Consider the following 17,443-nt stretch of genomic DNA (forward strand, 5'->3'; position numbering starts at 1 on the left):
GATATATTTGGGATACACGGTGCTACATTATCTCCCCCTTGGGAAAATTCGTCAATGAATGAAGACTAAACTAGCTGGAATAGGGGTTGAGAGCTCTAAAACCTAGTACTAAACACTAAAAGCTGAGTTTCTTATAGAATTGAGTTCTGAGAACATACAAATACGCAGAAAATGCAAGTACAAACTGAGGAAACATGATTCTAAGACTGAATTTGGGCATGAGTGACTGAAATACTGAAGAGGAACTATTACCTCAAGCTGGAGAGGAATTGGAATGAAAGATGTGAGTATGCTTAGCTTTCATGGATGCTTCTGCTTCCCAAGTAACTCCCTCTACGGATCGACTCTTCCAAACAAAACCTTGATTGAAGAGATTTATTTGTTTCTCAATGTTCTAACATTAAGTTCTAGAATATCAACTAATACATCCTCATAATAAAGACTATATTTCACCTCCACACTCTCTAATGATACTATAGAGGCTAGGTCACCCACACACTTCGTCAAGAGCGAGATGTGGAAGATCGGATGCACTGTTGCTAATTTTGTTTGTAATTCTAATTCATATGCCACTTTGCTAACCCTTTTAAAGACCTTTTATGGGGATACATACCTAGAACTGAGCTTCTCTTTCTTTCAAAATCTCATCACCCCTTTCATAGCTAAGACTTTCAGCAAAACCCAATCATCTACTTGGAACTCTAGTTCCCTTGTCCTTACGTCTGCATAAGATTTTTGACTACTTTGGGCTTTCTTAAGTATATCTCTAATGAGTTGCATTTTCTCCATAGCATAAAGGACTGAATCTGGCCCTATCAAAGTTGTTCTACCTTCTTCAAACCATCCAACGGGAGATATAAATCTATGAACATACAAAGCCTCATAAGGGGCCATGTGAATGCTGTAATAGTAGCTCCTGTCGTAGGCGAACCCAATCAGAGGAAGGTGATCATCCTAAATACCTTTGAAATAGATCACACAAGCTCTCATCATAGCCTCTAGGGTCTGAATGATATGCTCAGCCTGTCCATCCGTCTCTGGATGAAATGTTGTACTAAAGTTAACTTGAGTACCAAGACCTTTCTGAAATTACTTGCAGAAATGAGAGGTAAACTGATGACCTTTATCTGAGATGATAGATAAAGGAACCCCATGCAAACTTACAAATTCATTAATGTAAATCTTGGCATATTCTTCTGCTCAATATGTAGTTTTGACCGCTAAAAAGCGTTAAGATTTAGTCAACTCAGCAACTATCACCCAAATGGAGTCATGCTGTCTATGAGCACGAGTTAACCCTGTGATGAAATCCGTATTGATCACATTCTACTTACAAGTAGTAATATCAATCTCCTGAGTCATACCTCATGATTTCTGATGTTCTACCTTGACTTTGTTGAAATTGAGGTACTTATGCACAAAATCTGTTGTATCCCTCTTCATGCAACTCCACCAATAGTCGTTTTGCAGATCGCGGTACATCTTAGTTGCACCTGGATGAATAGAATATCTAGAGTTATAGGCTTCTGTAAGGATATGCTTTCTAAACTCACCTACATCAGGAACACACAATCTACCCTTGTTGCAAAGTACACCATCTCCCCCTTGGGAGATAACGTCCACTCTCTGATTATGAACTACACCCTTATGTTCAAGCAAGATTGGATCACTATCTTGTTTTTCCTTAACCTTCACCACCAAAGAAGATTCTGCCCCATTCTGAGCCGTTACACTAGTCTGATATTCAAATAATGTGAACTCCTAAGCAAGGAAGCCTGTGAACATCCTTCACTAGCTTCTTCCTTTCTTCCTCAACATAGTCTACACTACCCATACATAATCTACTAAGAGAATCTGCTACTACATTAACCTTAAAAGGATGATAATGCACACTCGGATCATAATCCTTAAGGAACTCAAATAATGTCCTCTGGCTATGATTCAACTCTTTCTGGGTGAACGCATACTGAAGGCTCTTATTATCAGCAAACACATCTATATGAATACCATACAAGTAGTATCTTGATATCTGGAGTGCAAACACCACTAGTGCAAGATCGAGGTCATGGGTTGGATAGTTCTTTAAAGGAATCTTAAGTTGTCTAGAAGCATAAGCTATAACCTTATCCCACTATATCAACACACAACCTAGGACAACTATAGATGCATCACAATTGATCACATAACGATTTGAACCCTTTGGTAGAGTCAAGAAAGGAGTTACAGTCAATCTAGTTTTCCAATTTGAAAATCATTTCTCAAAATCATATGACCATTAAATCTTGACCATCTTGTAAGTTAACTTAGACAATGGTGAAACAGTGGATGAAAATCCTTCCACGAACCTTCTATAATAACCTACTGGACCTAAGAAACTTCTAATATCTGTAGCAAAGGTAAGTCTGGGCCATTGTTTCACTGCTTCAATCTTTTGTTAATCCACTAGAATCCCTTCGCTAGATACAATATGACAAATAAAAGCAATGGATTGAAATCAAAACTCACATTTGCTAAACTTAATGAATAATTGGCGATCCTTGAGAGTCTCTAGAACAATTCCCAATGACTCCCATGTTCCTCCTCATTCCTAGAGTAAATGAGGATATCATCAATAAAGATGATAACGAACAGGTCTAAGTACTGTTTGAACATTTTGTTCATCAAATCCATGAAAGATGCAGGAATATTGGCTAGTCGAAACGACATAACTACAAATTCATAATGACCATACCGAGTTATGAAGGCTATTTTCAGAATGTAATAATCTCTAAGTCTAAGCTGATGATAATTCGATCTGAGGTAAATTTTTAAGAAGTAACTAGCACCTTAAAGTTGGTCAAATAAGTTATAGATCCTGGAGATGGGATACTTATTCTTGATTGTGACCTTGTTCAACTATCAATAGTCATTGCACATTCTGAGAGAACCATTTTTCTTGTTTATGAACAACAGTTGCGCACCACATGATGACATACAAGGTCTAATGAAGCCCTTATCTAGAAGGTCTTTTAGCAGCCCTTTCGATTCCTTAAGCTCTACAAGAGCCATTCTGTAAAGAGGAATAGAAATAGGCTGGATATTTGGAAGGAGATTGATTCCAAAGACAATTTCCATTTCAGGAGGAACTCCGGGATGTTCTTTTGAAAACACTTCTTTAAACTCACAAACTATTGGAGCTGACTCAAAAGTTGGGGTTTCAGATCTAGAATCCTTAACCCGAACTAGATGGTAAAGATAACCATTAGAGATCATCTTTCTAGCCTTAAGGTAAGAAATCAATTGACCCATAGGCGCCAAGCTACTACCATTTCTTTCTAAGATTGTTTCGTTTGAAAACTGAAAATGAACAATCCTAGTTCTACAATTGACTGAGGCATAAAAAGAATATAACCAATCCATACCTAGATTGGCATCAAAGTCTATCCTTTATAACTCTATAATATCTACTGCGAGGAATTTCTGAGAGGCTCTGATAGGGAAATTTATGTATGCCCGTCTAGATAAATTGGGTCGCCGACTGGAGTAGAGAATAAGAAAAGTTCTGAGAGAGTTTTTGCACTAACACTGAATTGGAGTGCTATCTAAAGAGTTACAAAAGAAAGAGTAGCCCCTGGATCTAACAATACATAAAAATCAATGTCAAAAACTCATAACGTACTAGTAACTACATCAGGAAAACCTTCGTGATGCTAGCAAGCTTGAACTGCGTACAACCTATTCTGGCGCTGACCACCGCGTGTATCAGATGAGTTACCATGCTGAGTTGGGTGACTTGATGTTGCTGCTGAAGTTGTAGACTGACTACTACAATTTCCACCTCTTTGTTCCTGTCTAAAAGGACAATCACTCAACCTATGACTAGACTGACCAAACCCAAAACATCCCTCTTTCCCTGTGAGACACTCGCCCGGATTGTTCTTAATACACTTAGGGAAAGTGGGGTATGTCATGGTGCTCGAAACAGCTCCCTTAGATTTATAGCCTTCTGCTCTGCCCTTCTGGGCATACCTATTCAATAAGGATGGAACACTAGCTGACAAAGGGGCTGGAGCTGAAAACTTATGATTACTCTACGAGTGACTTCTACCACCCAATTTCTGCTAGAAATAGTCATAGTTCCCAGTTCAAGCCTTCATAATCTCCTTAACATGTTCCCTACGCTTATCACCCTCAATATGTTGAGCATGAGTCATAAACCATGAGATGTTCATATCTCCCAGTAACATAGCATTTTTGCACTCAGTTTTAATCAAAGTTGGCACTCCATAGAAGAACTTATTCATTCGAGCCCTAGAGTCAGCAACCATGTGAGGAGCATGCCTGGAGAGTTGGATAAACTTCAGCCCATACTCTTGGACTATCCTGTTACCCTGCCTCAAGTTCATGAATTCCCGAGTGTACAAAATATGAGCAACATCCTTTAATTGGTATGATTCCAACTCAACCTGGTCATTCCTAGTGACTTACATTACCTCATATATCTTCTTGATTTAATCCAAGAAATTTTGAGGATCCTCATTAGCTTGCGATCGTAAGAACTCTGTCAGATTTATCCAAAAAAAGTCAGAGACCTTTACTGCTATTGATCCACTATTTTCATTAACATGAGCATGAACTCGATTGTTCTAGTTAGTAATACTCTGAGCTAGCATCTGTATAGCATTCCTGAAATTACCATTGGAGACTTCTTGATCTAGGACTGGAGGCGTTTGCATTCATGACATTAGCATTCCTAGCATTAGATCTACGAGGACGCATGATCTGAAATGTAGAATGTCAGGTTAGAATGGAATAACATCATACCTTACGCATAATAAGAGTAACAAGAAAGTGAAGTTTTATTAAAACATTTCATAGCCTCCCTCTCATTAGATGTGGTGCACTTCATACCAATTAAAAGGACTCTACGTAGTGTGGCTTTTCAGACGTCCTAGGACTCATGAATCTATCGCTCTGATACAAAGTTAAATCATGCTTCAAGACTACCCCCGAGACACGATAGCGGGAACTAGGACCACAATTCATACAAAACTAACCCTGCTTGCATGATCATGAGCATACTAAAGAATATAAACTATTGCTGAAGCTAAATAATACTTATAATAAAAATATGGGGAATACCCATATGCTAAAACTAAGATATGTGAAAACTAATGAGTTTCATACAAAGAAAATATTAACTCTATACTAAGCTAAAACTAACTATATCTGAAAATAGCCTCTAGACTGTACTAGAAATATTGGGACAAGCCCCAGCTAAATATAGAAAAAAGTGAAACTAAATGGCTAAAAGACTAAAATGAAACTCATGAATGTTGTTCTTAGAGAATGATGATTCACCATTGAATCTTCTAAAATAGAGATCAGAAAGACGATCTAGGCGTGATTTGGATGTTGAGAACTCGAACCTACATCACATGAAGATGTAGCAAACATATGTGTCAGTATTTGAAGGTACTGATCATGTAGGATAGAATAAAGTAGAAATATAAAATAAATGAACAAACACAAAAGCATGTATAATAATCTATATGATATACTAAACGCAATGACCAATTTATAACATGCTTGAACTAAATACAGAATCTACTGATAAAAGGTCAATACAGTAGCGTCTAATTTAACTATGGGAGATAAAAATAACTGATGATTAAACCATATGAATTAATACGTAGTCCGATATATACACCCCATCGAGATGACCTAATATACCCTGCCAGAGGTATAAAGGCATGTTGGCTTGATCCGTTAACTGACTGCTCACAAAGAGGACTTAAAGAGTGGACTTACAACCTACTTGGCTAGTAGTTCTGGGATTAATTTGGTATGATGATTCCTACTCCAACTCGGTATTATGCGAATTCTATTGATTTGTGTAGTTAACTGTCACGGCCGGAATCTAGATCCCTGACAGTGTCATTTAACTCTTAGAGGTCGCAGACAAGCCTACATCCAGGTTAAATTTAGCGAAAATTGATTTTTTAATTTTCTTATTTCATGTGAAACATATTATACTTAAAATCATAGGTGTTCACAAATCAACTATCTAATTTTGAAATAATCAAATGAAAGAAGCAGTTCATAATTGCATTAAATGTATCCTTGCCAGAACGACACCAATACAAAGTTTGAAATTAAACAGGAAATGAAACATTAGTTAAAATGACCCACTAGCTAAAGGCTACCAAATCCTGATGAAAGCTCCACGTCCGGATAGTTGCAACGTCATACTATAATCTCTAACATCCATCTGTGTCTGCACTTAAAAGTAGATATTGTATGGGATAAGTACACACTTGCACTAATATAGGACATGCATGAGTAAGAATATATCTTTCTAACAACATGATTTAAGGAATGTCAAGTCAGTGGAATCGCCAAATTATGATTAGGAAAGTCAGTGAACTTGCAAAATATGGATTAGGAAAGTCAATGGACTTGCCAAATTTAGATTAGAAAATTCATGCCATGAGAGTAACATGCATCATCATACTTATTATTTTGCAAGCAGCACATAACATATTTTGCACATATCATATCACGTAGTTCATATCATTCGTTTATTTTCCATGAGATCTTGGAATCATGGACTTGGCATTAGGACTTCCAAAAATGAGGGCTCAACATATAGAACCTCAACTAGAAAGACTTTTTCAGCAAACACAGAGTCTGCTTTGTTCGTTCATACGTACTTTATATTCATTCATTCATATGCTAGTGCAATCACCAGCTATACCAAGGATGAAGTTGAAGACTCTCGTCGCGTTTGTTGTGCAATGACCAAGAATAACTTACTGTCATTACTTAAGTCTAGCTCACCTCTTGCTTATCCTCTCGTACCACCTTTGGTATCATTCATTTCATTTTGTGCATTATTTGAGGCTGGACTCATTTTTTTTTGGGGAATTTTGATCTTAACAGACATAGATCATGTAGCATCATGAAATGCAGTGTCTGCCCACACCAAAAAGAGGTGTAATCACTGCCCAAGGTGACTCAAAGATGGTAGCGTATATAGGGAGTCGAACCCTACTAGATCCCTATACTGGCAGTAAAGGTTCAAAGTCTAGGAGAAATAAGGAGACCCATACCCGGCATGCGAGACAGTCTCATCTCATGAGAGTTATGTGAACCTCCGCCCTATCCGATGGAAGGCATAACCGCTCATAGCTAGCCTATCGGTGCTTAGTATAAAGTTCCATTACATTAACTCATACATCATGGAAGTTTGCTTCTAGCATGAGGAAATCAAAGCTCATTAGATGATTTCTCATCTCATCATTAGTATTAAGTATGCATTGACTTGAATACTTTCATTAGAGTATTGAAAGAGCCTAGTCTCTTCATTAACTTAACACTCTCATAGGTGAGTACATTTTGGTAACATTTACTTACGCACATTTGAGATTGCTTTCATCTTTAACATTAGCCTCTTATCATATTCTCACTTCATGCATCAAATTTAACAAATTTTCTTTTCATAATTACTCACCCCTTCACGTAAATGTTCATTTTATCATATGCCAATACACGTGGCCATTTTGTGTGTTTCAAGCTCTTACTTAACCTTTCTAGTGTTACATAATTTTATCACATACAACAGAGGGTCACTTACATTTAAACGTATGCTAGACTTATGAGTACACATAAATAAGCCACGAGGCTTCATTCATAGTTTGTCTAGGTGATTCATGTTTACCAAAGATTATGTGGTACAAGACTTATGCATCTTGTATATATGCAAAGATATTGATTTCGATCTTTAGAGGAAGCATTCATTAAATATTTAGTTACGTATGACTTAGGTGTCAATACGAATTTGTGAAAGGGAACCCGATTTCGAATCCCTTCGACAACACTTATTCTCATTTTAAACTTGATAATTGCATTTTTCGGATTTGGGGGACCCTAGTTCGATCCCCATCAACCACATAATATTTCCTTTCTATTGCTCCTCTCCTTTTTCGTTTAAGTCAAGGAGGTTATGGGTTAAATCTCCCACAAGCTCATTATTTTTCTTTAAATTTACCTCTTAACTTTGTCACCTATCCAAGAGGTTGTTAGTTCAATCCCCACTCTCCACATTTGTTTTCTCCTTTATTTTTCTCCTAACTATCTCATTCATTCAAATGTTGTGAGTTCAATCCCCACTCACCACATATGCTTTTTCTTGCTTTTTTTTTGCACAATTTTTTAATGAAATTTTTATTTGGTGAGCTTATGGTTCAATCCTCAATGATCTCTTTTTTTTAAAAAAAAATTAAACGAAATTCATTTTTTGAAAAGTTGGCCGAGCCTACAATTTCCAGCAAGCTAGAAATTTAGTCTCCTCCAATAAATTTTAGTCTTAAGATTTTGTGGATTTTTTGGTAGCTTTCATGTAATGATATCTTGGATACAATCCTTAGTTATTTCACTTATTTTACATTCATTTTTAATTGCATTTTATACCACTTTGATTGGCCGAAACAAACCTACCAAATGCTGAAAATTTGTTCACTATTTTCAGCTCTTTGTTATCATCATTTGTTTATTAGATCTTAGGCCGTTTCATGAATAATTTGGTGCATATTTAAGCATATTTTTTTCATGGTTATATTTATCAAAGAAATAGCCTTAAATCCTGCAACATTACATCACTTTTGCACATCATGATTTACACAAACATTTGACAAACATCACTTTTCACATACTTTCGCTTGGCATAAATTAACATTCTTATAATTCCAAACACATAATCATGAACATATTATCAAGGAAATCACACTTCATAATTAAACTACCAGAAAACATACAAACAACGTTATCTCTAACCTATTTCATATTGAAATCATAAGGATACTAGGGACAGGGAGATTGACAATAACGGGAACAACCCTAGTTTCAAAATTCATTGAATTCGTGGAAAGGAAATTCTCTTGGAGTAAGGATTCCAGGGGAGAAACCCAAACAACATTTTAGTGTTGTTCAACACACGACCTGCTGTCAAAAAACCTTTCAAAATTTATGTCAAAGTTCCGAAACTTCAACACAAAACTCAACAGAAAACCCTTCTTTTTGCTTTACATTTTTTGTTAACTTTTTGTCTATGTTTTTGACGTGTAAATTCTTCAAGTATGAAGAAATTTTGGTTGTGTTTTTTATTTTTGTATTTCGTTAGCAGATAGAACGCAAAAGTGAGAGAATTGATTAACAAAGATAGAGGATAAACATGAGAAGTGAGTGGTTCCTTAGAATTAGGATTGTAGTGTTACACTTAGTCAAAATAAGTTTTGGTTAAATTGTTAAAATCTAATTTATTTAAATAACACATGAATGGACCTTATTTTCATTACAAAAAGTTATATTTTTAAAATCCATTATAATTCACTTGGGCATCACTTTCGTCGATGATCGAACCCGTGACATCCCTATCGCAAAAATGGGTCCCTTCGGGTTGACTCGACCCAAACCGCCTCATTAATTAATTATTTAGTAATAATATGATATTCCTTTTTATTAAATCATAATTTAAATATTAACTAATTAAATTAATTCTCCAATATAATAAGCAACTTAAATCATTGCTGCCACATAGATTTAAACCTAGGTGGAGCAAGATTTTGCTCAATAAGAAATTTCAGCCATTTATACCCAAATTGACCCTACACAAAATTAATTAAATAATTAATTATATATTTAGGGGAATTATGATACTAATCTTAGCCTGTAAAAAAATCATTTTACCGCTAGACCCTCAAAACATAAGATTTCCACTTTTTAAATCCGGTAATGACTCATACGGGTAATTATTGATATTGGGGATCCCTATATGGATGGACCCAACCTTTCCTAGCTCAAATAACTCCTAAAGTTAGTTGGATTCACTGTCGCAGGGGTTCAGAGGCTTGTTCTATGTGCATCAATCTGTGTGAACCCGGTCTAATCGTAGGCATTCACACTAAACATTACTTAGTATATTCATTTTTAGGGTTGTTACATTAATTTATTATGTCTAAATTTCTGTACATACAGGATATCTCAAAATTGAACATGCAAACTGGGAATGCAACATTTAATCTGATAATGATGCATTAAAATCTCAGGCATGTATAACTAAATAAGTAGAATATCTAACCTAGAATCTTAATTCAAGAACTAAAGAAATACAAAGCTAGGGTTCTGAAAGTCATGCAATTAACTGAATAATAATTTTACAATGTGATTTGGAACATATATTTGATATATTAATTATGTTTTATTGAACTTCTAGAAACCCTTGGTTTTATCATGATAAGAAAATGAAGAACCTGACTCAAAACTAGGGACCCAATGGGTAAAAGGCACCTACTAGTGAAATCCCACATGCCTGATGATGAAATTCACGATAAAAACACTTAGATTTTGTAGCTGGCATTGCTAGAACCTTGTTCTGTTCTTGAACGAGGGTTCTTGACTTTTTTCTCCCTTCTTGCTTTTAATTTTCTAAATTTTAATTAATCATTTGACTTAGGTAAGATTTTTTTATGTTAATAGGCTTAAAATTACTAAAATCTGATTATTTTGGGTAAAAATGTAACTTAGGGTTTCAATGAAATCTGAAAAGACCAAAAGTCCCTTGAGTTAGTTGTTGTCTAACCAAATGACGACCTGGACTAACGCTTCGTCATTCAAATGAAGGTCTGTCGTTTGGGTCCATCAGTTTGGTCAGTTCGACAGACCTTTACTAAATTGGGCATAACCTTTTACTCAAAGGTCTTATTTTAGCAAGGTTGATGGTATGAAAAGATAATTCAAGTATATATATGTGGGTATGTCATGGGACACCTAATTCATGTTATGATGAAAGTTATGTCCATCTGAAGTTGACCTAACTGCATTTTCCTCCTAACTGTCTTCTCTTTCTCACCTACGGACCGTAGGTGGAACGACGGTCCATGCTGGTCAACTATGGTTCATATCTAAGAGTGGGTAAATGGGGTGTTGATCGACGAAAACAAACTACAGACCATAGTATGACCTACAAACCGTAGGTCCATCAGTCGTTCCACACTTAGTCAAATTTTCTAGATTGAGATTTTTGGTGGTTTCTGACCCAATCGACGAATGTGCATGACGGATCGTGGTTAAGGCTATGGTCCATCAATGCACCTGCGCATTTTCTGAAAAGTTATTTTTTCGTCTATTTTGTATACGACGTGTTACATGTCATTAGTAGCTCTCATATGCATACTATAGTGCATTGTCTAATATAACAGTTACAATTCATCATTTATTTTAAGTATGCTATAAACTTGGTCATTGCATTCAATTTATTGCATATTCATTATTTTTCAGTATAGTTACGATGCTTATCTTATATAATAGTTTAGAATGCTTTGTTCAGTTATGAATATTGTTCAGGTTTATTCTATATTGTATGCTCAATACCTTTAAAGTACTAGAGCATACTTTATGCTTCTTCTTCTCGTGATGTAGGTTCAGGTCCTCACCATTCAGATCACGTATAACTCAATTCCTAATATTCATGTCAACAGTATCAGTGGTGAATCCTCCTTCTCCGAGGACGATAGACATATTTCTTTTACGTTCAGTCCTTCCGTTTCAGTTTTGCTAGATTTAGCTTGGGCATGTATCAACATCTCTAGAAAGTTAAAGGCTTTTCAAATATAGTTTAATTTCGTTTGAGCTTTGAGTTTGATCTTTTAGTTGTCATTTAACTCATCGTTTATTTATTCAGATAGTAATGATATTCCCTGTCATTTTGTATGATGTTTTAAGCTTCTACACATTATTTTCTTACTTCAGTTATCTAGTATGATTATGATTTTCCAGCTCAGGGCTATCTTGAGGTCACTCGTTATCCTCAATTCCCTGTTAACGTCCAGAGAAAACAATAATAACATACAACAATAACTACCACTTCAATAGTAATATGACCTTATTTGAGACATATTATTAGAGGGGATGTAGTTCTCTCATTGGTTGGTTTGATGAATTTGAGGTAAGACTTTTGGAGAATGAGCATGATATGCATAACGGATATTCACACATTTAGTTTTTTGTCCTACCCTTTCTTACCCTCACCAAGTTTGATTGATCGAGGACGAACGATGGGTAAATTGGTATCTAATGTCACGATTTATTTGGTCATTTTGAGTACTAGAACTTTTTTTATTGCACATAATGATTTTTTCGTAGTAACTAAAGGGATATTTTGGACTATTTGTAGTTACAATTAGGGAAGTACTGAGGTATTTTTAATAATTACTTAGTTGGTGATGAAAGAAAATAGCATTAAAATTAATACTGAACCACTTTTATTATATTTATAATAATAAATAAGGAGGGTTTATTAATTTTGAGTCATTAGATAAAAAGAAAATAAAAGGGAGTTTGGGCGATTGTGCATAAGCCACACAGGAGGAAGGATCAATCAGGTATGAATTTAATTTGGGAAATAAGCGATTGAGTCATTATAAGCCGCACATGTTGTAGGTTTATAATTAAGGGAGTATTCCATGTTGGGTTCTGTAAAAGATAGGTTATAAAATTTGCAGGCTATTAAATTTTGTGGGTTTAATTGCATGTAATGATGGCAAAATTATTGACTGAAGAATAACAAACTTGGAAGGTTTTAAATTCTTGTACGTAATTAATGATTGGAAAATTGAGGCCAAGTATTAGAGCAGTAAGAAAGTAAGGTGGGGTAATAAACTTTGATTTTTATATGATGAAATTGGGAATATTTGCATATGGGTGTTTTAAATTATGTTATATTTTGTTTTGGTTTTCTACGGTAGAAGTTACTGAGCATAGATGTAACCTTAATTTTCCTATTCTTTCTATAGTTATCAAGTTATGAGTCAAGTTTTAAAATGTTGAGTTAGGTAATAAAATATTAGGTGTATCGGGTTATTTAAATTTCATTAAAGTTATGCTAATTGGAGGAATTAAGACTTACCCTTAGGTTTAAATTTTAGAAAAGTAGATTATAAGTTAGATGTTTTGTTGGGTTAGCCTGCACATAAAATAACTTAAGTTTTTATAGACTCGTTAACTTATAAATTATGCATATATTTTGATAGATTTGAATGGTTTGGAGGCATTGAGGAAAGAAAAAGTATGAAGAAGTAACTTGCTTGACTTTGGTTCTTCGGTGGAGGTATGTTATGGTTTATGCTTTTTGATACTAAACTCTTAATAATGATTGATACGCATTGCATGATAATATAAAGTTCTCTATGTACTTGAGTCTTTGATTCTGTGACTTGATTGTGTGGTTTGTGATTTGTCTAAAATCCGGAGGCCGTGAGTTTTATAATCTGAAATTCTCTCTATCAAAGTGATTCCTTGAATAAATAAGGCTTGATAAAATATTATCAATGAATTGAAAGTGGTGATATAAATGATAAATTAGAAGTTTAATTGGATCGGAGTTTCACATTTCGATACGGTATAATTGGATTGGAGTGTCACATTCCGACATGGTATAATTGGATCAGAGCGTCACGTTCGGGTACGGAATTCTTTGATTAGAGTGTCACTTTCTGATACAACATTCTTGGATCGGAGTGTCACGTTTCAAAACAGTATTCTTGGATCGAAGTATGACGTTCCAGCACACTATAATTAGATCGGAGTGTCATGTTCAGAAACCATAATATTAAAGGAAAAACATATTGAATGAACGGAATTTATTCAATATAAAAGAACTTAATTCCCCAAATGGTTTGGTTGGAGGCACGATTCCTCATAGATGATCAGGATATGGTAGACTGTTATTTACTTACTTTACTATTGCTAACACTTGTTCATGTTACTTGTTGTTTATCACCTGGTAAGTTTTATAGTTGAGTTCATACTATTACTCATTGTATATTAGTTTCTATTTTTGTTTGGCCGATGATACCTACTCAGTAAATGTTGCCCTATATTGATCCCTACATGTGTTTTTCTTTGTTTTCCTTTTATAGAGTGAAGTGAGTGTACCAATAAGTTCGAATTTCCCTTAGCTTTAGCCAATCTCCAACATGTCTGGTTCAACTTTCAGCTATTCGTTCAAGCTCGTGTTGAATTCTCTCGGTCATGACATGATGTCCTATGTTTTCGTACACATACCGTTTTATTCTTTTATTCTGTTGTATTTGATATTCTTAAACTTAGTATATGAAGATTAGATGTCCTGGATGTGATGACTTTCAGGTCTGGAAAATTATACTTTAATAAGTTTTGAAGCTTCCCCATTAGTTTTGTTATTCGTAGTTGAATCATTGGCATATATTCAGGTTTGGATTCCTTGGTTCGTCCACTTACGAGATTAAGTGTGGGTATCACTCATGAATCGTTTTTGGTTGTGACAGTCACGACCCAAAATGAGTCATGAGTGGCACCACACTTAACCTACTAGGTGGGCGAACCAGGCAATCCAACCCCCAACATATACCTATAATTCAACTATGAATAACCAAATAATGTGGAAGCTCCAAAACTTATCAATGTATCATTTCCCAAAACATAAAATTCATCACATTGAGGACATCTAGTCTCCAAATAATAAGTCTAAGAATATCTACTACACCAAAATAAAAGAGTAGAATGGTATGTGTCTGAAAATATAGGACATCATGTCCTGACCGAGAAATCCCAACACTGGCTTGAATGAATAGCTCACCCTAGGACCTGATATGCTTGAGGTTTAATAGAGCATAGGGAAAATAAAAGTCGTTTGTACACTCGTTGCACTCATAAAAGAAAAACAAAGAAAAATGCAAGTAGGGCTTAGTACGTGGCAACATTTACTGAGTAGGTATCATCGGCCAACCCAAAATAGAAACAAATATACAATAAAAAATAGTATGAACTTAACTATAGCCCTTAACATATGATAAGCAACAAAAAACATGAAAAAGTGTCAAAACCACTAAAGTAAGTATGCAATAAGTCAACTATATCAAGATCATTGATGAGGACTCATACTTCAAACTAAATGATTTGGGGAATTGAGTTCTTTGAGATTTAGTACATTCTGTTAATTCAATATGTTTTTCCTTTACTATTATCTTGTCGAAACGTGAAAATCAAATCAATTATTCTGTGTCAAAACCTGACACTTATATCTAAAAATAGCGTGTCGAAATGTGATAGTCCCACCCAATTATATTGTATCAGAATGTGACACTACTATCCAATTATAGCATGTCGGAATGTAACACTTTGATCCAATTATATCGTGTCAGAATATGACACTCCGATCCAACAATACAATGTCGGAACGTGACACTTCGATCCAATTATACCGTTAATTTATTATTTATTATCACCAATTGCTATTCATTGATAATATTTCATCATGCCTTGTTCATTCAAGGCATAATTTTGATAAAGAGGGTTCAAAAATATACTTAGACCAATATCAAAACACACAAGCAAGACACACAACCAAATAATAAAGTAGATAGAAAACTTCACAATAGCATTCAATGCATATCAATCACTATTAAGAGATTACTATCGAATAGCATAAACAATAACCTGCGTCCACCGAAGAACCAAGTCAAGAAAACTATTTCGGCAACAATTTTCCTTTCCTCAATGCTTAAGAATGTTTTCAATTTATCAAGTACACAATGTTCTTAGACAAACAAGTTCATAGACATACATCATTCTATACTTTTGGCCTAGATTCGCAAAAATCATCAAACACAAATCTATATTCCAGTTCCTTATCTTGAGGTCAATTGGTATATCAAGTCTTCTGTTTCTTATATCCAAGCTTAAGGTTAAGTCTTGGCCTCCAAATAACATAGTCTTAATTGCATTGAAGTACTACAATATATCTATAATTTAATTCACTATTTCAATATATCAAAACATGAATTATAATATGAAAACGTAAGAAAACTTAAAGGTCGAAATCACATATTTAAAATTTACGGTAATCAACAATTGTAAAACTCATATTCCATGCATCTTATACTTTTCGATAAATTCTAAATAGATTCTAGATAGGTATGTTGGACTATTTGTAATTATATTTATGAAATTAGTGGTGTAAATTAAATTACTTATTTACTTAATGGTTCAAGAAGAATATATATATATATAAATATATATATATATATATATATGTATGTATATGTTTAGGCTTTAATATATTTTGTCCTGTTGGTTTTATTCTAGTTAGATTAGCCTCATGTCGATAGTGAGGTGTTGTGGTGGTTACTAATGTTGACGTATCTTCAGTTGATTGGCGTGCATTATAAACCTTAGTATTGGACAGGTTATTTTTATACAACCTCCAATTATATTCCTTCGTCTATGTATCTTGATCGTTCGATTTTTCTCTTTTATCTCAAATTATGCTAATTCTGCAATATCTCTTATATTTCTTATTATACTTTATTAACTTTACTTTCCCATAATCTATGCATGCTTTATATTTTGAGCTTTGTCGCCCTTCATATCATAGTATATCTTCTATCCATTAAGGTATGCCTTGTTATGTGGAGAAACTTTTTAATTCAAAGACTATGGTGAACCCCTGAAATTTTGATTTTCTAATCTCCCTCTATTTTTTACTAGTACTAATATTTATTTGCATTCACAAATTGTTCAATATATTTTTTTAATTGTTCTTTGTTCTCTTATTTTGATCAAATGCTTGACAACCGAATGAAACTGACATATCTTTTATCACATATTTTTCATCATTCATTCTATCTCCTCTATTACGTTCTTGTAATAACCCCCGTGGCAAAGTATATTTTCTTGCATGTTTTTACTGATTCCTAAATTATTTGACTTAAGGAGTCACCACCTGATCATATTTTACGTAAATTAGGACATTTAAATATTTTGTGATGTAATGCTAAAATTAACTTCAATTGATGGTCTACTTAACTTATGTGATTCTAAATAAGGGTTTAAGTTATCCTAAAGGGACAAGATTAACCATCATTTAAGATCTATCAAAATTGTTACCAACAAAACTTAGGTTGACAAAAATATATAATTTGATTAAAAATATGATATAAGTTAAAATAAAAATGTAACTAATTAGGCATTACTAGTATGTTAACAGAAGTACCCATATAAAGAAATTATTTAGGCTTTAAAATTCAGGAAGTAGATAAATAGTATATATATAAATTTAATGTAATTAAGTTTATAATATAACGAAATAATAAGTCAAATCATCCTTTATTAGTACCAAAATATTTACTAAAAGGTGAATTGCTTAAATGTCTTGACCAAAAATACCATAATTTTGTAATTAGATACAAATTTAGCCTTAGAAAGATGAGAAAACAGTAATAAGCTTTCTCAAGATTTAAAAATATTGTACACTTGAATATGGAAACCAAGCATAATACAGTAATAATCTTTCCAAATTTTAAGAATGGGCCAGATTAATTTAAAAAACTTATATTTTAAAAATAGTTTCTCCCTTTTGTTTTCAATT

At 34.1% G+C, this 17,443-nt stretch overlaps 2 protein-coding genes across 2 annotated transcripts; both read right to left on the reverse strand.

Moving 5' to 3' along the window:
* Positions 1–636: 636 nt before the first annotated feature.
* LOC138340880 (uncharacterized) lies at positions 637–3,288 on the reverse strand. The gene is made up of 6 exons (XM_069293053.1): positions 2,976–3,288; positions 1,871–1,995; positions 1,554–1,737; positions 1,387–1,493; positions 1,074–1,127; positions 637–954 (listed from the first exon to the last, which is right to left on the reverse strand). Exons 1-6 carry the CDS (start codon positions 3,286–3,288, stop codon positions 637–639), a joined length of 1,101 nt encoding a protein of 366 aa, XP_069149154.1.
* Positions 3,289–3,689: 401 nt separating this feature from the next.
* LOC138340883 (uncharacterized) lies at positions 3,690–4,385 on the reverse strand. Its single transcript, XM_069293057.1, has 2 exons — positions 4,198–4,385; positions 3,690–4,008 (listed from the first exon to the last, which is right to left on the reverse strand). Exons 1-2 carry the CDS (start codon positions 4,383–4,385, stop codon positions 3,690–3,692), a joined length of 507 nt encoding a protein of 168 aa, XP_069149158.1.
* Positions 4,386–17,443: the final 13,058 nt, after the last annotated feature.

This window comes from Solanum lycopersicum, chromosome 1 (genome assembly GCF_036512215.1).
Source record: "Solanum lycopersicum chromosome 1, SLM_r2.1".
NCBI classification, from domain to species: Eukaryota; Viridiplantae; Streptophyta; class Magnoliopsida; order Solanales; family Solanaceae; genus Solanum; species Solanum lycopersicum.

Excerpts from the sequence above, each read along its gene's own strand:
- LOC138340880 (XM_069293053.1), bottom strand. The coding sequence starts at position 3,288 with ATGGGTCAATTGATTTCTTACCTTAAGGCTAGAAAGATGATCTCTAAT. Across the intron at positions 1,128-1,386 it reads TCAATTTCAACAAAGTCAAG|ATAAAGGTCATCAGTTTACC; the intron begins GTAGAACATCAG and ends CTATCATCTCAG. Across the intron at positions 955-1,073 it reads GTAATTTCAGAAAGGTCTTG|GATGATCACCTTCCTCTGAT; the intron begins GTACTCAAGTTA and ends AAAGGTATTTAG.
- LOC138340883 (XM_069293057.1), bottom strand. The coding sequence starts at position 4,385 with ATGAACTTGAGGCAGGGTAACAGGATAGTCCAAGAGTATGGGCTGAAG. Across the intron at positions 4,009-4,197 it reads GGAGATATGAACATCTCATG|GTATGCCCAGAAGGGCAGAG; the intron begins GTTTATGACTCA and ends CTTATTGAATAG.